Source organism: Centroberyx affinis, unplaced genomic scaffold (assembly GCF_046629955.1).
Source record: "Centroberyx affinis isolate AG114_WGS23_722 - 3 ecotype Tasmania unplaced genomic scaffold, CSIRO-AGI_Caff_v1 ptg000422l_1, whole genome shotgun sequence".
In the NCBI taxonomy this organism is placed as follows: domain Eukaryota; kingdom Metazoa; phylum Chordata; class Actinopteri; order Beryciformes; family Berycidae; genus Centroberyx; species Centroberyx affinis.
Window position 1 is genome coordinate 217,540 of NW_027279087.1, and position 22,943 is coordinate 240,482.

General features: G+C 43.3%; 1 protein-coding gene across 1 annotated transcript in view; it reads right to left on the reverse strand.

Moving 5' to 3' along the window:
* Positions 1 to 22,083, reverse strand: part of LOC139641986 (microtubule-actin cross-linking factor 1, isoforms 1/2/3/4/5-like) — a 132,730-nt gene extending 110,647 nt beyond the window's left edge. Inside the window, 17 exon segments of the mRNA XM_071516669.1 lie at positions 902 to 1,027; positions 1,582 to 1,677; positions 2,342 to 2,446; positions 2,911 to 3,072; positions 4,396 to 4,473; positions 4,564 to 4,692; positions 5,306 to 5,609; positions 6,696 to 6,850; positions 7,522 to 7,615; positions 7,812 to 7,939; positions 8,850 to 8,945; positions 9,945 to 10,064; positions 10,716 to 10,822; positions 11,924 to 12,036; positions 13,453 to 13,619; positions 20,887 to 21,072; positions 21,115 to 22,083. Of these exon segments, the coding sequence (XP_071372770.1) occupies positions 902 to 1,027; positions 1,582 to 1,677; positions 2,342 to 2,446; positions 2,911 to 3,072; positions 4,396 to 4,473; positions 4,564 to 4,692; positions 5,306 to 5,609; positions 6,696 to 6,850; positions 7,522 to 7,615; positions 7,812 to 7,939; positions 8,850 to 8,945; positions 9,945 to 10,064; positions 10,716 to 10,822; positions 11,924 to 12,036; positions 13,453 to 13,619; positions 20,887 to 21,072; positions 21,115 to 22,083 (3,135 nt within the window).
* Positions 22,084 to 22,943: the final 860 nt, after the last annotated feature.

A 22,943-nucleotide genomic window follows, 5' to 3' on the forward strand; every position in this document is an offset into this window, starting at 1 on the left:
CACACACACCTTTATATTAGGGAGGATATGCTCACTGCTCAGGCCTGTGGAGCATGGCCCACACTCACTCTGCCATCTGCTCGAAGTCAGAGGTGTGTGTGTGTGTGTGTGTGTGTGTGTGTGTGTGTGTGTGTGTGTGAAGTAGGTGTGAAGATGGCAGACTCACAAATGTGCCACAGGGGGCATGATTCAGCGAAGGCCCTCTCAAACAGATTACTTTACCCCATCATGCGGCGTGCTGCAGCTGCCTGAGGCACAGCACAGTAAGCTGGGTGTTTCAGGGTCAGTGCTATGCTAATGCTGCAGCTAGCTCTTTGTTGCTGCTGTGGTAGGAATATGATTGTAATATTGCCATGTCATTCCTGCTAACACCCCGATCCAGAATTATTTTGAATATATCATTTTTAAGTATATATAGTGTGCACACAGGGTGGCAGCAGAACTCCTAAACCCAAATAAACACGCATAAGCAAGGAAAAACAAACAAAACAAAAATACAAAAACCTCAAAATCGTGGAATAAAAACCTTGAACATTGTTTTTAACAGTGTTGTGTTGAAAGTTTTCATTTTTAAAAAGTTGTTGCTTTGCATGTGGTTTTGTTTCCAGTCACTTTACAGAATGGTTCACCTCTGTAGGTTTAACTTCAGTTTACTCAATGCAAAATATAAATGGAACTGAACTGTAGGTGGGCAACACTCCCAGCAACAGGCAACAAAATGAGACACAAGATCAAAAATCGAATCAAATGTTTTTCGAGCAACGGTATGTTTCTATGCGATTATATCAGCGATACTGAGGCAACTCCTTGGGCACTGTTGCCTGCCAGAGTTGCCCATAAAGTTGCCCTGTGAGAACTGGACATAAATTCAGAGACAAGGGGAGTGAAGGAGGAGAGATACCATGGAGTCTTGCAGCAGGTCTTCCAGCTTGACCAGTCTGCTGTTCTTGTCACAGGTGTACTGCCTCTTGATGGTTTCCTGGAGCTGGCGCAGGTACGACTCGCAGTCCCGCACATCACTCATAAACTGACAGAGAAGACACAGGAACACAGCAAAAGAGTTGAGAAGCAAGATTTGCACAGGAATAGCTTGGAGAGGACAGTTAAGATGGTGGATTTGTACTAGAATAGTGCAGAGAAGACAAATTAAACATGAAAGATTTTTTGAGAATTGTTAATAACAGGAAAGACAATTCATTCCATAGCCTGGGATAAAATCAAAGCTACTAGAGGCCTGAGGATATGAGGCAAGTAAAATAAGTACCTTCTTTTATATCACTTGTGAAAAAAAAAATAATAATAAAAAAATAAAATCATTTGCGAAAACATACTTTTATAAACTTCATTTAGCACTTTTACAAGACTAGTCAGGTCAGAGGTCAACATGAGGATATGGTGAAAACGGAGCAGTATAGTATAATAAGAACGTTAATCCATATGTACAATTTTCCTCCTGTGAATTTCAGATGAATTATATAAGAAGAAACAGGACATTTTAACACATTCAAAGTGTGAAACCGTGGCTACTATTCATGAATGTAATTGTAATAATATTTGTTTTGTGCGTGGTAGCGGTCTTACCTGGAAGTAGGCGGTGTTGTCTTTGAGGTGATGCTCGACACACACACACAGCTGACCCACCCACTGCCACTGGGTCTGCAGGGCTGCGCTGTACGCCTGGTAACACACAGACAGATGTGGATGGAGGGTGAGAGGGAGAAAGTGTGTGGGTGTCGATTTCATACAGCCGTTACATACATAGCTATAAAGGGGCAATTAGTATGAATTTTACCACCCCAAAGCACAAAATGACCATAATATATCTGCAGGGGGTTGATGGGGTTATTGATCAATACTGATGACTCAGCGATTACTTGGCCAGGTGCTGAGATTTCTGTTTCTCAAAACGTACTTTCCAGCACCATACTCTGTTTTGGAACAAAAACTCCCCACTCATTGGCATTTCAAGACGCTCCCAATACTGCATTACTGCATGTACTGTATTATTATTACAGTATTTTACATGGTGATATATTACCTCTTCACTTGACATTCAACTTTATTTATCCATTTAGGAAATTCATCTGGTCCATAGTGCACAAACATACATACACAGTAATAATAAAACATCAACAACATCAACGCCCCTTTACATATGCATCCTATACATCTAAGGTTTTTAAAATGCATCAAAACAAAAAACTGCACAGTCAACTGAAAAGCAAAACATTTGTGTTGAAAACAGCAGTTTCCATAAATGAGTCATAGAAGCAAAGCCCAGCATCTTTAAAGGTCAAGCAGTCCAGTTGAATAAAACTGACGATTGACCCGACAGCCTCACCTCCACAGTCTGCTTGGCCGGATGGTTCTCCTGACACAGACGGTCGGCTGTTTCCTGGAGTGACCGCATCACATCCTGTTTCTCATCCAACTCTGACCTCATTTCCTGTAAACAGGGAAGGAAAGGGAGGAGGGTCAAAGAGCATGACAGGATTTTTATGTCACTGTCCTACTGTACAAATAGTGATGTGTGCAAACGTGTGCATGAACATCATAGCAATACTTATAACTTTTATTATGAGTTCTGATATATTTGGGGGGAAATTATGGGGAAAGTTCTGTAGAAACAGTAAAGGGAGGCTGTGCTATGTATAGCTATTGTTTTTCTTTCAATAAATGAATTTAATAAAATTAATTTTAAAAACAGTTAAGGGAGGCAGATAGCTTAAAGTATATGCCAGGATGCCACATTTAAAAAGCAACACCGCCTCACATAAAATACCATTTCTTTTGGTTTTAATGAAGGGTTTTAGTGTCAAAGCAATTCTACTTTAAAGTTCCTTCCTCCCTGCTGAGAAGCACATCTGAGGAAACCATCGGTGTAACTGTGCGTCCCCTCCCTCCACTCACGCTGTATAATTCTCTCTTGGCATTGATGTTGGTGTTGCTGTCGCTCCAGTCGTAGGCAATCTCCTCCTCCTCTCTCTCGTTGAGCCAGATCAGCTCCTCGGTGCAGTGCGACACAAATGCATGCAGGCTCTCCAAGCTCCGCAGGCGCCATGACGAATGTTCCTATGGCAACGACACAAACAAACATCATCGTCATGCTGCTCAGCAGTGCAGAGACATAAAAAAAAAAACATCCTCTCTTCTCTGGTTGTTAGCATTGCAGTGCTGCTTTTGGTATATTTACATTTTAGGCATTTTCCTATTCAGAGTGGATTACTGTGAAGGCAAGATAAAATTCAAAACACTATCATTACAAGCAACCAATAGTAAGGAGTGCAATTAAGGGTCAAAGACACAGCGCCTAGACAGAAGTAATGGATCCGTGTCCCTAGAATATTTATGTACATTATAGTGTTAGATAAAGAAATAAGAAAGAGCCAGGGAAAAAAAAAAAATCTTTGAACTTTTCTATAATAAGGACACAAAACTCTCTTTAAGAAGTACACCTTTCCAGCAGGTTATTTGTTCAAAATTAACAAGGTAGTCATCATTCCATGTATATTCTCACAATTCCTATAGCATACGTATAGTATATTGTATTTATGAGGAAGCTTACAGTTATGTGATTCACTAAACTTTTCAACTCGTATAATACTTAATTACATGTATTAACTCACTTATAACAATTTTGACTTTTTAGGTTGCTCTGGATAAGAATTTCACTAAAATTGCTTAATTGTAGGCAAAATGCAACTGTAAACACACAGATATTAAAAGAACTGCAGCAGCCGTGACGAATGTGGCCATGCTGACTGGAGACACACATGACTGTCAATGAGCTGAGAGGAGGGGTGACGCCTAATGAGGGAATCCTCCACTGGAGAGGGAGAAGTAAAGGGCTTTTTTATGCAAGAACATACACACTTAGACACACAAGCAAGTACACATAGAACAGAAAATATTGTATGAGGCGAAAGTGGAAAAGAGTGAGTGCAAGAAACAGGAGTGAGTGAGAGAGAGAGAGAGAGAGAGAGAGAGAGAGAGAGAGAGAGAGAGAGAGAATCAAGAGTGAGGAAGGGAGTAAAGGAGAGAGCAGATGCATAATTGTGAGTATTTAGCATGAGATTCACTATTCTTGTCATGCCGTAATGGGATTAACTGTGAATGGGGACTGAACTGGGAAACAGTGAGATGCGGTAACACCACGCACACACACACACACACACACACACACACACACACACACACACACACACACTCTCTCTCTCTCTCTCTCAAAATGGCATATGAACCACCTTAAGTCTACATAAATATACATAAAGACACACAGCCTTGCACGCAATTGACAAAGCTAGAGAAAATGGTGTCCTGACTGACCCCACACACACACCCCCACACACACACACACACACACACGCACACAGACACATTAGTGTTGAGACTGACCAGTAGTTTGCAGTATTGGTGCTCCAGCTTGGCCAGGGTTTCAGAATAACTGCTCTTGAAGTTAGGAGAGACATTAGCCTGGAGGAGAGAAGAACAGCAAATTCATTATAAACCACAGCTCTCAGCAGAAAGTGTGTGTGTGTGTGTGTGTGTGTGGTGTGTGTGTACCTCATAATTGCGTGCCTCCTGCAGACTGCTCATCAGGTCCTCCACTGCAGTGTGAATGGTGTTGTGCTCCTGCAGGTTGTTTTCTACAGAGGGAAGGTCTGCTCCCCACTCAGCACGCTCCAACAGCTCCTGAAACACACACACACACACACACACACACACACACACACACAGAGTTAGAATCACAAGTTTGTCAAAACAAATTCGGGGGCAGGAAACCCTAATGCACATTTCAGTCATCTAATCCCTGACTGAAAAAATCACTGAATTTAATTGATAATTTGTGCTATAATGATCATGTTAATTTATTTATTGATGGAGCCAAACATGATTTCTGTGGTTTGCTAAGCAGGCCTTCAGAAGCTAGCAGTATCAGCTGCCATTTTGGCTTGTTGAAAGGGCTTTCAAGCCTGTAATGTTATTTGGATGTAAATTTCACATTGTTATGGTAATATTAGTGTTCCTTAATCTTGTGCTACATCTGTTCTGCTGCACAGGCCTTAACGGGGCCAGCAGTGCAAGTCCCCCCTTCATTAAATATGAAGGATTTGCCAATATGGTCGTCTTGTTCCTTTAATATTTTACAGCACTTTGTACAGTTGTAGTCAGTGTATCAGTGCAGACAATTAAGAGAAAAATTTCTCTTGGGGACGGAGCAGAGCAGCAGTAATGTAGCAAGCCTGCAGTAAAAATTGTAATTTACTGAGAGAGCAATGTTATTATTATTAATACTCCCACTGACCTGCGTCTCCTCCACCCATCCCAGCAGTTCATAGATGAACCTCAGGCTTCCTTCGTCCTCTGAGGAAGACATGGCCACCAGCTGGGAGCGGGCCATGGGTCTCCGGAGCAGCGCGGCCCCGACCGCTCCCACCGCACCCACGGCTCCCAGCAGGGTCTGACCCAGCGAGAGGCCGCTGTCGGCGGGACGCTGGCCGGTCTGCTCGGCCCCGGTGGGGCCCAGAGCCTGGGAGAAGTGGCCTTTCCTGTAGACGCTGGAACACTGCAGTCTGAGGGAGACCAGCTCCTCCTGAAGGCAGGAAACTCTGAGGGATGAGAGACACATGACAGAAACAGTACTTACTGGTGGTGAGAGCATTATGCATTCACTGTTCCCGCCTGGATTTTCCCAGTTGGTCCTGGGATTTGAACTGGCAACCTTGGATTCAAGAGCAAGCTCCCTCTATGACTTTTAAGCTAGAAACGCACCGGAAGCATCAGACGCGCACATTTTCAAATGCAGCAATTGTTTTCAATGGACAAACGCACACTCAAGCTGTCCAGTGGAGCGTCAAACTGGCTTGGTTCGAACTTGGTTAAATTTTGGTTGCGTCAACAAAAAGAGCAGCTCAACTGTTTTTCATGAGGTTTCTAGAGTCGCAGTACAAAAGGAAAACGGTAAGATATTCTCGACTTTTTAATCATCTATATAAGTACGTCCGTGTTATAATGTACCAGATTTTTTGAGAAATTTTTAAGTTGCAGTCATATATTGTGTTTTCAGATTTCATTAATAAGCACCCATTGGAAGCTGGTCAAGTGGGCTAGTTTATAGTTTTATCAAGCTAGTCTAAAACTGATGGATGTACCTGTAACGTTAGCCAGGTGTTCAGGTCACCATGCACAACGCTGGGATTCTCGTTCCATAGTTTTTTGACACCAGTTATTGACGGACTAGCTTGATAAACTCTAGCAGGTAAGTTAACTGTAGCACATAATTGTTAAGATTTAATGACAAAATATGAACACTACAATAAGTTGTTCTTCCAAGTATAATGAGCAGAATATATATACCAGGTAATAGAATTCATGTCACCATTAGGTACGTCACATGACTTGCCTCAAAAGTCATTTTCAATGCGTTTGGGCCTTTAGACTTTCATCAATAATGGTTTAGAAATAATGGTATAATTTTACTATTTACACAAGCACCTCTTTCATAGTAAGAATAAGAGGGAGTTGAAGCCCTCACTCCAGCAGTGTTAGTGCCATACCAGAGAAGTGCTACTAGGTTACTGCATCATCCCCTGGAATATAAAATGATTATTTTCTCAATCAAACCAAACCAACTGCCTCTACAGAATCAAACCCCGCACCAGGACACACCAACAAGCCCTTCTCTCCTGTCTCACCTGAAAGCCAGCTGCTCCACCTGGTAGTACTTCTCGTCTCGCAGGACTTTGAGGTCCTGGTTGAGCTGTCTGAGCAGAGTCTCGCAGTCCTGCAGGTAACAGGCCAGCTCTCTCTCACACTGCACCGCCTCGCCGCTCTCCACACGAGACATGTCCTGCACACCAGAGCACCAACGCTTCAATTCAGTTATTATTATTGCTTCTTGTTTGTTTGCGTGTTTGCTTACCTTATGTGTTTATGGAATTGTTTCATGCCGTTAATCTTTAGTGTTTACTGAGGCATAGATTCAATTAAGATAAGATTAAACTTCAATAAGTCTTGTTGGAAATTGGGTTGTCGCAGTAGCAAATACCAACAGGACACAGCAAAGAAAAGTAAAATAAAAACTGAAAAATATAATATAAACATGAATATAACAAATGGGGTTTATATAAACATACGCAAATGACAATTCCAACACAAGAGCATGTTAGGCAGAATGAATGAAAAGTATGGGAAAAAGAATGGACTGAGCATCATGAAACAACAATTTACATCAGGCATTAATCTCTCTCTCAATAAAGGCAGGGAAAGGAAGTGAGTAAATATTTATTGTCCCAGAAGGGCAGCTAGTTTAACAGCTTGTACCCATTAACACACTGTAAAAATACTATGCCAAATTACTCTGCATTTACGTTTTAGGCATTTATCCTCAATATAAACCCAAAGACCCTGTATATGGTTTGCACTGACCGCATGTGGATCAATTTATTCAAAAAATTATGTTATGGTGTGTGTGTGTGTGTGTGTACGTGTATGAAGATAGAGGAGAGGTTCAGTACTTACAGCTTGTAGCGTGTTCTTAGCCAGGGTGAGTTTCTCCTCACAGTCCAGAGCCATGTTCTGGATCTTATTGGCCCTCTGAAGCAGCAGCTCCAGCCTGAAACACACACACATGCACGCACACGCACACGCACACACACACACACACACACACACACACACACACACACACACGTACACACGCACAGTTAGGGAGACTGATGAGCAACAGAGCCCAAGGAGTTGCATCAGCATTGTTGCTGCCAGGAAACATTTAAATGGATTTGTGTGTGTGTGTGTGTGTGTGTGTGTACCTCTCCACAGCGGGCCGTAGAGCCTTCTCTCTCTCCAGCATCTCCAGAATGAGTTTACCCCACTCCTCCTCCAGGTCGTTGGGATGGAGGCCCTGAGGAAGCTTGATACGACCAAACTCTATCCACACCTGGACACACACACACACACACACACACATTAAGTATATAACAAACATGTAACATAAATAAACTTGGCTTAAATCTAGCATGGAGAGGTGCTTATTGGAAATGGAGTTTCAGGATTTCAAACATGAAGAAATGGATAAAAAAGCGGATTCAATGGACTCCTACTGTACACAAAAAATTTAAAAGACTTTATTTTAATGGCTAACGCACTGCAAAAACATTAAAAAGCTGCACCAACGTGTTGCAGCACATGATGGCCTTCTGCATTTTTTCCATTTCTTCATGTAAACATAAACTTGGCAAACAGAAACCCACATTAGCCACATCGCATCATATTTCAATGCAAACACACACACACTGTAAAACACACACAAACATGGATTACTTGTGGCAAAGAGACACACAAATTAGGACACTCATCCATATTCAAACACACACACACACACACAACAAACACAAGGACTCCATTACATCAGTGATCATATTACTGAATGATCATAAGTTACGCTGCAGACAAACACACAAGCAGCCTGGTGAAATCAGCTGAGTGGAAATAAAGGAGGAATTATCCCCAACTATCATGTGTTTTATCAAACAATCTATTGATAAACAGCGGGATGGTGGAGATGCCGTAGCTCCAGGAAAAGAACATACGACCAATCACACACAAACACACTGGGATGCAAATTCTCTCTCTCTCTCTCTCTTTCTCACGCACACACACGGGAAGACAAATTCTGTCTCCCACACACACACACACACACACTGCCTCCCCCTGAGCTGAACCCCATGATGAACAGTAAGCCCTGCACATGGTGGAAAACCCGGTCACCTTTTCCTCCATCTCTCCACTCTGTCCCCATTTCCCCTCCCTCATTCCCATTTCCCCTCCCTCCCTCCCTCCTTCCTCACCTCCAGCAGTTTGTAGAGGTGTTCGATGCGACCCTTCTCCATCTCCTTGGCAGGGATCTCCGTCTCTTTGAAATGGACGTACTCATTGTAAAGTGCCTGAAAGAAGGAAGGATGGAGGGAGGGGAAGGGGAGATAAAGACAGAGATGACAGGCGAAAGAGGGGGGTGGAGAGGAAGTGAAGGGAGGAGAGGTTATCGATGAATGTGAGGGTCAATATTACCACGGAGCCCGTCGTTTAAGTTCAAACAGAAAGTCAATAGCCGTTACCAGAGGTAAAAGCTTTGTAATCACAATCTCTCTCCCTGGGTGGTCATTGCCCTTTTTCTCCTGCAACACATGTTCTTCAGGCACAGTTGAGGATTCAGCCTCTTTCTGCTCCCTCCCTTCTTCTTTTCACCTCATCATGCTCTTCTTTCCTTCCTCAACACCTCTTTTCTGCAAGCTCTCGTTTTCCTCAATCCATTGCTCTTTCATGCATTCTCCCTTTTACTCTTTATTCTCTTTCTCTCTCACCTACCTTCTATGTCTCACAACTGCATTTCATCAAACTCCTTCCCCCCCTCTGTCCCATTGTTTTTCTCCAAGGTTTTCTGGGAACTGCTTGTTTTTTATGTATCCCCTTTCCCTTTGGTGTTGCTCAATAGCTAAACCTTTGCAAAAACTACCAGGATTTGCTACCCACTGGGGCCAACTGCATTTAAAAAAATATATACATGTTACTGTGAGCTACTCTGGATTAAAGCACCCATGTTACTACACCTATGTTACTAACTTCCACAGGATTTGGTGGTAAATTCTTGTTGTTTTGAGGGCTAGCGTTCCTTTAAACTCCTTATAGAGTGGCAGGTTTTCCTCCTTCACTCCAGTTTTCTCTTTCTCTCTCCCTATGCAGTAATTTACTTACATGCATATATGAACATGAACACCAAAAGAACAGCAAGAATAACAAGAATCTGTATAAATAAGACAAAAAAATGGACCCTTGTTTTCATCTAAAATGAAAAAAATCTTTATCAAACAAACTTGCAACTGAATTGCATAACAGAAACTACAGAACAGAACTACAGTCACCAAGGCAGAAATATAAGCGCTCACCTTGAGTTCCACAGGGTTCTGTGGGAAGTTCTTGTTGGCCATGAGGGCCGTATGCTGGCGGCTCCACTGGAGCAGAGAGGAGAACCTGGACTGATACTCTGACCAGCGCTGGTCCACCTCCTGGTGATGGAGGAGGAGGGACGGAGAGAGGGAGAGAAGAAAGGAAAGGTGAGTATGCAGATGAGAAGCAAAATTGTACTAGCTAGACGTCTTTGTATAAAAGGTAATTTATTCTAAATAATCATAACACTATTCAATTATTCAATCATGATATTACATATAATGTATGTATCCATTACAAATGTACAAATATGATTTGTTAAATGTCAAATGCCTATCAAGTTTGAAAAATGAATGCATAGCAAGTTGGACCTTGTATCAAATGTACTTCCTTATAATAGTTACAGTGGATATGTATTTTCCAATCATACTGTATCTAATACACATTTACATGCAGCACTGATAGCCACACATCACACGATATCATCACTCCTCATTAAACTGCTCACACTGGCAAACAAAAGAGCAATTATACATGTGCACTGAGAATAACTAATGATGAAGCTAAAAAAGATGATGAATATAAATGAATATGATGTGATAAGAAGAGCAGAGGGTACTACTGTATATATGCATATTGATAAAGACATTTAAAATGAATGCAAAAAAGACTATTAAGTACAAACAGAGAGAAAGATTCAACATCCATTTGAGGTTGAGCCTAAAAGTGACAGTAAACAGAGTGAATGGGTGGAGCAGAATGTGACGTACGTGTGCGGCGATGCCCTCTCCTCCCTCGGGGATCTTGGGGAAAGCATCATAGATGGAGGAGACATAGGTGATGACCGACTTCTCATCTGGAGACGGAACATCAACATCTGAAGAGAGAGAGAGAGAGAGAGAGATGGAAAATGAGGGAGACAGACTGCAAAACTAAAAGAAACATGTCGCCAGATTGATGTCCGTCACATTATCAGTTAGAAGAAATCATGAAGAATAGGGTTCCATCTCACATTTTGGTCAAACATGTTCTACAAACAGGACTTTATGTCTAGCTGAAGTTAGATTTCCTTTAAAATTATGGAAAAAAAAACACATCAAGGAAGATTAGAGCCAGACAGATAAACATACTGGCATTTATGAGACAGTCAGTCATTAGAGCTGGCAGGCACAGCTACTGTACATCAAGCCCCTTCAGGCTGTTCTACACTAATTTAGATGATTAGGATAAATAGCTCACATCAGAGGTTATTCTCTGAGGATTTTGCAGAGAAAAAAAAAAACACTTTGACAGCAATTTTTTATGCATAATCCTGTGCAGTATGTCTGCCTTTAGCCTCAGTGTCTGTCTCTTCAGGCTGAACCTCATTCCTGTCTCACAACCCTGATATTCAAACATTCTATTAGTTTATGCTTCTTTATAAAATCCACCTATGTCTTGTTTTAAGAAATGTGTTGTCCATTGTATTTCTTTATTACTAGGCTGCTGGTGATGATTTGATTGATTGGTCTATCAGTCAATCAGTCAATCAGTCAATCGGTCAATCTATCTATCTATCTATCTATCTATTTATCTACCTACCTACCTACCTACGTACCTACCTACCTACCTATCTATCTACCTATCTATCTATCTATCATTTAAACATTATTTAAAATATATTTAACCATCTTTTTTCAGAAGACCCCTGGCCAAAAAAACAGCATCATAAAAAAAAATTAAAGCTGGTGACAAACAAGATAGAATAAAGTTCATGTACTAAAAATCACACAAATGTAAGTGCAAAGCTAATCATTACAATGTATAATTGTTGCACTTTTTGTTAGGTATCGCTGGATAGAAGCTCGGTAGACACAGCTTCGTGACTAAAATGTGAAGCATTATCAAGTAGTGACTTTCAGACAATCAGCAGGCAGCCGCTGTTCTGTCCAGATAATCAGTCAGTCAGACATTGATTCAGGCAGAGTAACAGTCTCACCCTCAGCGTCCAGCAGTCTGGTCACCCCGAGCGACTCAGCGATCTCGAAGGCCTGCTCAAGGTTGTCACGGTTACTCTGCCGCGACACCAACTCCATGTCAATCAGGTCGGGCCTGGAAAACACACACACGGATAGAGGGTGTGTCAGTGTGTGTGTGTGGGGCAGCATGTGCGCCTAAGTATGTGTGTGTCAGTCAGTCTATCTGTGGAGCTGTGCAGAACATGTAATCTCTCATGTAAACATTTTCATGTATGTGCAAGCTTCAACGTATGCATTTGTCACCTTAACATGCATTTAGTTTTGGGGTGGGTGTGTGTGTGTGTGTGTGTGTATGTGTGTGTGTGTGTGTGTGTGTGTGTGTGTGTGTGCGCGCACGTGTGTGTAAGTGTGCGTGTGTGTGTCCATCTACATGTGTGCATGTCGGGCTGTCTATCATTCCTCTAGTTGTATCTGGGCAGTAGGGCTGGGCAATATATCGATATTATATCGATATCGTGATATGAGACTAGATATCATCTTAGATTTTGGATATCATAATATTGTGATATGGCATAAGTGTCTTTTCCTGGTTTTAAAGGCTGCATTACAGTAAAGTGATGTCATTTTCTGAACTTACCAGACTGTTCTAGCTGTTCTATTATTTGCCTTTACCCACTTAGTCATTATATCCACATTAATGATGATTATTTATCAAAAATCTCATTGTGTAAATATTTTGTGAAAGCACCAATAGTCATCCCTACAATATTGTTGCAATATCGATAATTAGGTATTTGGTCAAAAATATATTGATATTTGATTTTGTCCATATCGCCCAGCCCTACTGGGCAGCACGACATGTAATCTTTGCTTGTGTGTGTGTCTCTACCTTGCCTCTAACCTGTACCGGTGCAGCGGGGCATTGAACATGTAATTTCTACTGTGTGTGTAAGTGTGTAAAGAAAAAAAAGTATTCAAGTACACATTCTGTGTTGAATTTAAAATGGATGAAATTGAGATTTTTGTCAAACATCTACACAAAACATCCCATCATAAAAAATGTTAAATACATTTTTGCAAATTTCTTGAAAATGACATACAGAAATATCTCTATATCTATATATAAATGAGTATTAAACCTCCTGAGTCAATAGAAGCACCTTTGGCAGCAATTACAGCTTCCAGTCGTCTTGGATACGTCTTTATCTGCTTGGTACATTTGCATTTTGGGATTTTCTCCCATTTTTCCTTGCTCAAGCTTGGTCAACTTGGATGGGAAGCATCCATCCAAGGAATTTGGATGCCCCTTAACTCAATTTGGAGTGTAACTGCGATGGGTTAAATATTATTAATGGGTTATTGTGTGTAGATCAGTGACAAAAATTGTATACATTTTTAATTTGGTACTGTGTCAGTGACCGTGGTTACACTTGTTGTTTCAATGCAAGTGTTCAAATCTGCAATTGGACTTAATGTTTCCACGCAATACTTCCAAAACAAAATGGCGTTTGGTGCAGGAGAGAGCCTTTTTGTGTATCTGTCCTCTCACCTGTATCTGTGCAGCAGGGCGTTGAACATGCGTCCGTCGCTCCAGGAGGAGGTGAAGTTGACGCAGCGGAGGCCGGGGTAGCCCTCCGTCGCCTGCTGGCTCCATAATAACAGCTTCTCCTTGGCCGTGAGGTCGCCCGACTCCCCGCTCACATAGATCTCCGAGATCTGGAGGGGCAAGAGAGGACGGGTTACTACTGGGTTTCACAGTTTCTAACCAGCAACGACGTGACCAGGAACACAAAACGCAGAAAAAATAAGAAAACAGCAATCTACTGTTAGAAATTAATTGAGGTGTGTGTCCAAAATATTGAGTCGTATTTGTAGAATTCAGCATACAGTCACATGAAAACACACAAGAACACACGCAAACATATGAAGAAGCCACGCCACCTCAGCACATTCATCTAGTCATACTACAAAGCATTCACCATCTCAACATCAATCTCAGCATAGTAAAGGAAAAAATAGCTTTACTCTGAAATACAAAGAAACTTTCCCCATCATGGACACACCCACAAACAGTGAGTCGGCAGAAACAACCCAGCGTTCTCTCTCTGGAGAGGATTTCAGTCACTTTGATTCAACCTGTCATCTCCACTCATATCCCTCATCTGTCTCTCTGACGATCAATAACCCTTGGCGTGTGTGTGTGTGTGTGAATGCATATCTGACCTAGTTTGTGTGTGCGAATGTGCGTTTACATGTGAATTTGTGTGAGTATGTGTACAGATGTGTGTACTGTATGTAGGGCTGGGCAAAATATCGATATTATATCGATATCATGATATGAGATTAGATATCGTCTTAGATTTTGGATATCGTAATATTGTGATATGGCATAAGTGTTGTCTTTTCCTGGTTTTAAAGGCTGCATTACAGTAAAGTGATGCCATTTTCTGAACTTACCAGACTGTTCAAGCTGTTCTATTATTTGCCTTTACCCACTTAGTCATTATATCAACATTACTGATGATTATTTATCAAAATTCTCATTGTGTAAATATTTTGTGAAAGCACCAATAGACATCCCTACAATATTGTCGCAATATCGATATCGAGGTATTTGGTAAAAAATATTGTGATATTTGATCTTGTCCATATCGCCCAGCCCTACTTACAACTGAACATTTAGCCCACTTCTTAGAAAATACCGAGATATATATCGTGTATCGCCATTCAGCCTAAAAATACAGAGATATGATTTTTGGTCCATATCGCCCAGCCCTAACTGTATGTGTTTACAGGATATGAATGTGTGTGTTTTCATATGCATGATGCGGGAGTTTTTTCCTGTCTCATCACTCCACAGACAGTCTAGCCCGCTCATTAGCTGGTGTTCTACCCTCCCTCAGTCTCTCCACCTCCCTCCGTTTCGCCTCCTCTCCTCCCTCTCCTTCTGTCTCCTCCCTGCCCCCCCTAACACTCCAACAACCCCCCCCCCCACCCCCCCCACCCCCAATCTGTCTCTTCAGTTTTTCGCCTTCTTTCATCTGTTCTGCCTCAGATGCCGATCAATCTGTTCAGCCCTCTCATCCGCCGACTCTGTATTAAATATCAGACCTGAGTCACATATAAAGGATTCAGTCTGTACCAGTGTTAGTATTTCTTTAGCCAATGACTTACATTACCTACTAGCCTTTAATAAGCAGCAAAATCATTTTAATTTTGTGTTATCCATCAGCTTTTGGGAGTTGGTTTCACGTTTTTGCAAAAAGGTGAAATTGCATTTTGGAGCAAATTATTCTTGGTGCTTCTTTTACTCTGCTTGTAATACCAAATGGTTGGGGTTCGTAAAACCAGGACAATTCAGATGATACTTTTACAGACCGGATCCTCAGGTTAAGTTGTCAATCACAAACAAAATTAAACTAAATTGACTTTCAAATACTTTCCTGTGATTGTATTAACTTTCTTATTGTGCTATGTGGAAAACTACAAACAATTAGTACATAAGAAGGATAAAACAAGTCATGATAAAGTAATTTAAAGTAGTATTTGACGCAGCACTGATAAAGATAACATTCACAGCCCTTACAGCACTATAAGTACGTACACGTTTACTAAGATTGGCCCCTGGGATATGAACCCCTGACCCTGAACCCATGGAGACTGACAACTGCTTCATCTATGTTCTCTACCCACTGGGCAACACGACCACTTTGGCCTTCTTCCCTCTGTCTCCCTCTTCCTCTCTATTTGTTCTCCTTATGTTCATCTGTCCGTGGTGACAAAGGCAGCCTGGTGTATACGCAGTAACTGTCAGCGCCTGGCTCCTGTTGTTGTCATCAGTATTCCTCTGTCATCCCTCCTTCCCTCCCTCACTGTCTTACACTCCTCCTCCTCGTCTCACTGTCTTTCTGTCTCTCTCCCTGCTGCTAATATAGAGCAGTATGAAAGTCCAGTGTGTGCCAGGAGACTGCAGCAACAGCCAAAAAGACAAGGAGGGGGAGGGAGAGAGAGAGAGACAGAAAGGAAAAGAGATGAGATAGTCTAGCGAGGCCGACACGGAGGAGAGAGGGCGAGTTGTAACGGCATTTGGAGATATGAGAGAGAGAGAGAGAGAGAGAGAGAGAGAGAGACCAGGTTCACATAAAGAGGAATCTGTTGGAGTCCACATTAATTCAAAGTGAAAGACGCACATGCCCACATACACGCAGAAACACAGAGTTAAACCTCTACTGCATTGTCAAGGGCAGTTACTGTACAACGCACAAGATGTTAGAAATAAGTTAAATTACCATTTTCTAGCACACAACTGTGACACTAACACATACACACACACACACACACACACACACACACACACACACACACACACACACACTGCACGCAGAACCAGCAGTATGGTTTCTGACTGTTATGGTGGTAAGAGTTTGCTACTGGTAAAAATGATTAAACAACCATAAATAAAGCCTGAACCAAGCAAACCTACAGATTCTCAAATCAGTTATTCTCACCGTTTTGCATTTTGTTGACAGTGAGAGACAGACAAATTTCTTCAAGTAGACACATCATGACAAGCAAACAAAGATGTTTAATCCATGTGCATCAACAATCTGAGAATATGTGGTTTGAATGTGAACCGCACCTGTGTTTTTCCCGCAGAGCCCAGTCTCTCTGTATTACGTATAACCAGAGCATTATCCTCATCCTTCATTTTAATATTGACAGAGCTTTCTGTGAGAGAGCTACATCTGCATGGATAGCCTACACTCTCACTCCAACAATATATCATCCATCACTTACTGTTGTGCCCATTTGCCATTCTTTCACCAGCCACCAGCCATATATGTATACCATATATACATATAGCTTTCAGGTGATGTAATGCAACTTCTGGCAGCCATATTGGAGGTCCTCAGATCTTGGGCAACAATAGTTGATTGTGTTTATAAACGTACAACTTGTCAGTCTCAACAGTACTGGAGACATGGTTAATTCCTATGCTGTTTTTGACAGGGAACTGATCATTTCATCATTGAGACATCCGAGCGATTTTGTGTTTAGATGATGTCAGGTTGTTAGCTAGCTAACCATAGTATCTGGTCAGCTAATTAGCACTGTCTACTTGTAAACACATCTGAATTACACATTTAAAAGCTAGAATTATTAACAGCTATAAGACGCATGTTAGCATTAGCATTAGTTGCTTTGCTACATTAGCCTGCTAGTTAGTTAGCTAGCAAACAAAGCCAAAAAACCTTGTTTAACTGAGCTTACATTAACCTAAATTTGAAATGACTATAATCTACCTTATCAGACTATTCGCCTATACTTATAACATTACTGAATACCCACACCACAACAATCTTTACAGGTATCTATCTTAGTATATATTTAAACATTATTTGCACCCAGCCAATTCGCCAATGGACCTCCATGATGACACCAGGCATGCTGGCTTGATTTGTGGTGCAACTAAGCGCTAATATACTTCCTGCTTCAAAAGGAACTAGTAGCCTACTTAATTTGGTTAGCTGAACATAAAATATACAATGTCATTTAGCAGGTCTCTGTGTCCTCGTTTGCACACTGTTTTACAGTACAGCAAAGATAGTGAAGATAGCCATTCAGACAGAAAAACAATGCCCGCCATGTGTGGACATAATACATACCAATTTGCACCCAGACTAAGTATAGTCTAAGTATAGGTTACACACACACACACACACAAACACACACACACACACACACACACACACGCACAGATACAGGAAACGGCCACAAGACATGCTGGGATAAACACACAACAAGGAGACATGCTGGAGCAAACACGCCTTTCTAAGACAGGCATCAAAGGCTGTGTGTGTGTGTGTGTCTGTATGCACTATGCATGCATCCGTGTGTATGTGTGTATACACGTGTGTGTGTGTGTGTGTGTGTGTATGTTTGAAATCCTGCTCCTGCTATGTTTGAGGTCCTGCTGAGTACCACTTGTTTGTGTCGCTGGGTGTGTATCTATATGCACTGTGTATGCATCTGTGTATGTGCATGCAGGTGTGCGTGTGTGTGTGTGTGTGTGTGTATGTGCATGTCTCACTCAACCATGTGTGACACTGAATGTTAATGTACACAAACACACGCACACACAGAAACCCAGACACTTAAAAGATATAAGTAGGTAGCACTAGTATTCAGTGCAGCCGTGATCCAGTCACAAACACCCATGATCCACTAGCAGCCCCCAGGGGTGCTGGACTGGCCCCCTTTTAGAAACATGGCCTCTTTGAAGTTACTGGGGAGAGGAGAGGGAGGGAGAGGGATGGAGAGAGGAGATAATAAAAAAAAAAGGGGGGGGGGGATTGGCGGACGGGCAGGAAGAGAAAGGAACAGAAAAAAGATGAAAGTAGACATGGAGAGAGTGGCAGAAAAGGCGAATAGAGAAAGGAGAGATGCAAGAGAAGTATGGTTTCATTGTGCTATTTGCACTTCAACAGAATGGAGCACTGTCTGTACTGGAAATCAAACCAGCAACTACTCGCTGGCTTGAAATCTTTAAGCAAACTGCCCCAGGAGGGATGAAAGGATGGAAGGATGGAAGGATAGACAGACAGATGATGGATGGACAGCTGGATGGGTGAAATGTGAGTAGTGGTTTCAGTGTTTGGTACGAATCCCCCCGAGGCTCAACGCAGCAGCCGTCTCACTGATGAATGCGCATTTCAAATCCCTTTTTATTCAGAGGAGGGCATCACACACACAAAGAAGCTGCACTTTACATTGTACACACAAACACACCCTGACATGTACATATATCTCTCATGACAGACACACACACACATTGATCATTGCTGCCCAGTGCAAACACTTTTAAGCTGGGGTCTCTGTGAAGCTGGGATCTACAGTATCGCTGTATGTGTGTGTGTGTGTGTGTGTGTGTGTGTGTGTGTGTATCTGTGTGCCTTGCTTCCTCATGACTCAGCAACTATGCATCAAATGAGACATGTAGCACTAAATGGAACCTGACATGACGTCAGCTGCTGTACTGCATAGGGCTACTGTACAGCCTTCATAACGTAGAGGAGATCCTACACATACTGTGGCAGCTGTCGTGAAAATCCCCCATCACATCCTGTACAGTACTGCAGTGGCTGCAGCAGCCTATTCACTTTCAAGGTGAAGTGGAACTGAACAGGCGTAAAGTAGCACAAAACCTGTCTCTCTGAGTCAAGCAGCTGCCGGATCATTCCTGAAACTGAGCCCGAACCAAATAGCGGTTTGCGACCCAGTTAGTTTCCCCGACCCATATTTAAAGAAACAATGGGCTGGACTGTAATGAACTGAGGTCCAGGCAAATATTTTTATGGGTTTGCAACCCACTTTGGGCAAGTTTTTCCAGTCTCTTCAAAATGCAACATGTCTTGTGGCTGCATTGCATTCTGGTCTATCTAGGCTACTGTCGATGGAGAAGTTCTCTCTGCCTCTTCTATGATGGATTTCTCCCTGTACGATTGTTGAACGTCGGTGCCAAACTGTGAGTCTGGACAGAAGCCCTCGCTCTTTGATTCTGTGGGACTGACACCAAAACCTGACGTTTACTGTTGATGTTTTAGATCGCTGAAACATTTTCGGCTATCAAACTCCATTGTACCTGTGCTGGAAATATCTCAAGAAAGTTCTCAAAATAGACACCACCAAACAACAAAATGGCCCTCGAAGGTACATCACAAAAGCTGTGTTTTAACAGTATTAAAGTGCTTGAAGGTTGATTTTTCCTTGCAGCAGGTGGAGTTTGTAGCTGGGCAGCAAAGTGCTGAATATGTGTAGCAGCAAAGGCTTCCAATGAACAGTAGAATATTCTGAAGACAGACTAGAGCTTAACGGAGACAGACTACAGTTTAAATGACCCACAGAATATGATGGAGAGATGACTGTTAAAATGAGGCTATCTTGTCCCTCTGCTTTCCCACAGGAGCTAGACAGACACAGACAGACACATGCACACACACATTCTGTGCTACTGAATGGGGAGGAAATGACAAGTTTCAGTTTTCTGCAAGAGAGAACCCTGTCATTTGAAGCACTGACCCTCCTCTCTCTCACACACACACACACACACAAACACACACTGTCTGTCTGTCTCTCTCACACTAAACACACAATGTCAACAGTGAGTGAGTGTGGTGGTGCGAGGAAAATAATAAGCAATGGAGGGAGACGGAGAAGAAGGGAGGGAGGAAAGAAGGAGAATGGGAAATGAGGATGGAGAGACAGTCTGTGCTACGTTGATTAGGCTCCGGGGACAGAGGCAGGAAGGATGGAGAGAGAGGCATAGTGCCTTTGCAGGGCTGATAACAACCGAAAGAACACACACACACACACACACACACACACACAATCCTCCATGACTAAAAATACGGCGTACACCAGGCAACAAAGGCACCCTTTCAAAAACCCTCCCACACTTGTACGAATAAAGACGGTCATGAATGCTTCTCTGTAGCACTATAGACCAATGGTTCTCTAAGTGGGGTAAAGGGACCTCTGGGGGTCCATGACAGGGCTTCCAGCAAAATTAGGAACAGTTTAATGGCACTAAAATTTAATTTGCAAGAAATTGTCCCACTGAGATTGTATAAGAATGACTATTCTACATATAGGTTTCACTCTCACCACTACACAGTTGTAAAATTCAATACTAAACAACACACTTCAAATGGGAGTCTGTGGCCAAATATTCGTCTATTTGGGGCCATAAAACTACATGAGAACGAACCCCTGCTATAGACCATTCACACTTAACAAATCCCTACCCACCTTTCTACAATAGGAGGAAGAATAACTCAGATAGGGTGGTACTAATGGAGAGAGGAAGAGAGATAAAGAGTATGAAGGGGCAGAAAAATAGAGACAGGGGAGTAGAGGTAGCAAGAGAGTTGGATGAAGGATTTGATATCTGGATGGTGAAACAGACAGACAGATAGAGCCAGACCTGAGGCAGGTATTTCAAAGATGCCTGTTGCTGCGGCGACAGAGGACTCTCCATCATGGAGTCCAGCCTCTCTGACGAGCTGCTGGTCAGCCCTCCCCAGTCTGTCTGACTCGGAGTGGCACCCCCTGTCTCTGGGGAGGTCAGCGGCAGGTCGCTGGCATAGCCCGACTCCAGCAGAGAAGGCCCCTCTTGTGCACGGACCGGAGTGTCCAAGCTAAATTCCTTGACTACCAAAGTTTCCTGACTCCCCATTCGGCTAGAGGAAATAGAGCGACCGGCAGCGGACATTTTGATTCTCCTGCTATCCTCCTCGGAGAGCTGGACTTTGAGGATTTTTTCCGTGAGCGGAGACGGGGTGGGGGGCTCGTTGCGCACCTCCACCTCGCTGTCACTCTCGCCCCTCCATACGGGGGAGCCGTAGTCGCTGGGGTACACCGTCCTCACCACGCAGAGTTTACCGTCCACCTCACGGATGTGGACCACACCTTTACGCTCCCTGTCGGAAGGAGTTCGCGCCACGCCTACTGTCCCTGCAGTTCCTCCTGTTACCCCTCCGTCCTCCTTCTCCTCCTCCTCTCGTCTTCCCTTCTCTTTTTTCTCCTTCTTTGGTCGTAGTATCCAGGGTTTCTCCAGCACCCCTTGGACCTTCTCCTTAACTCGACAGACCCTGCCTCCACCTGGGGTGCTACTGCCCAGGACTGCGGCTGTGCTGGTCGGGGTGGTGGTGGTGGTTTGGCTCGGGATGCTGGAGACATCTATGAGAGCGCTAACAGTCTTTTCCTCCCCTGGAAGGCAGAAGACCCCTCTCCAGGATGGGCTGGGATTGGGGGACAGTTCAAGCACCCTGCTGCCTAAAAGGCCCCCTGTACTGGCACTCCCAGAGCCAGGGGAAAGGGTATTGCTGGGCAGGTTAAGTTTGGAATGGGTCAACTGGGTATCAGGCACTGTTATAAGGGTCGGCCTAGCTCCATTGTCTGCTGTTTCCATCTTCTCCTCCTCATCCTCCTCATCTTCCTCTCTTTCATCAGGCTCGTGGCTTCTCCGTCGCTCATACTCCTCCTGCCCGGCCTCGCCTTTCCTGCTCTTCTTGCCCTTCCGCTTCCTTTTGAAACGGAGACGCTTTTTTGGCGAAAGGGGAGGGGCTCCGCCGAGTCCGACTTCCCGAGGAGGCCGGACGCAACCCATGGAACTCCCCATCTCTTCAGTGTTGAGGCAGATAGAGGGGTGTTTAAAAAAAGATAAAGAAAATGACAGCAAAAACAGGCAGTCAATCCATCAGAGAAGGCAATTTAAGGTTAATTTAGGCCTGCACGTCTGTTCCGGTTGTTTGAGCACAGAACCCCATCCGGCCAAAAATAGACAGTCAAACGGAAATGTTCAGTTAGGCTGGCAAGTGACTGACAGCTCCAGCATCAATGTGACACCTGTGAGTAATGTAAAGTTAGGAATAGCAGGTTTAGCTCCGGTTTCCGTGGCAGCATCTTAGATGAAAACCGGTGAATAGGGAGATGGACGGAATAAGCTGTCACAGAGGGAGAGAGAGGGAAAGTCAGGCTTTTCCTCAGGCAGTTATTGGTTCAGTCACAGGCCAGGCTGCTGCAGGCTTACGTGTCACAGCTCCCCCTGTCCTCCCTCTCTCTGTTCCTCCTCCCTTCCTCTCTCTCCTTCACCTCACCTCACTTGGACTCAGGCAGTGCAGTGGCCAGCCCTGCTCTCTCTCTCCGAGGACCCTGCTGTGTGTGTACGTGTGTGCATTTATGTGTGTATATGCAGGCTGCTTGCTGCTTTACTCTGTCAGGTTTGTCGGTCCCAGAAGACTTGTGGTCGTAGTCAAGGACACAGGGACACAGTCATGTCAGCAGAGCCACACGAGGGAGGAAAATAAATTTAGCTAGGATTAGGTGGCTGATTTATCACTGGGCTTTTGGCAGGTGAGCTGTCACTAATGTTAGTGTAAGGCAGTGTGTCAAGCAGGCTGACGAGTGTGGGTGTGGGAGGGTTTGTGTGGGAGAGAGAAAAAGGCAGTGCCGTCCGGTGTTATTCAGCCCATTAGTGAG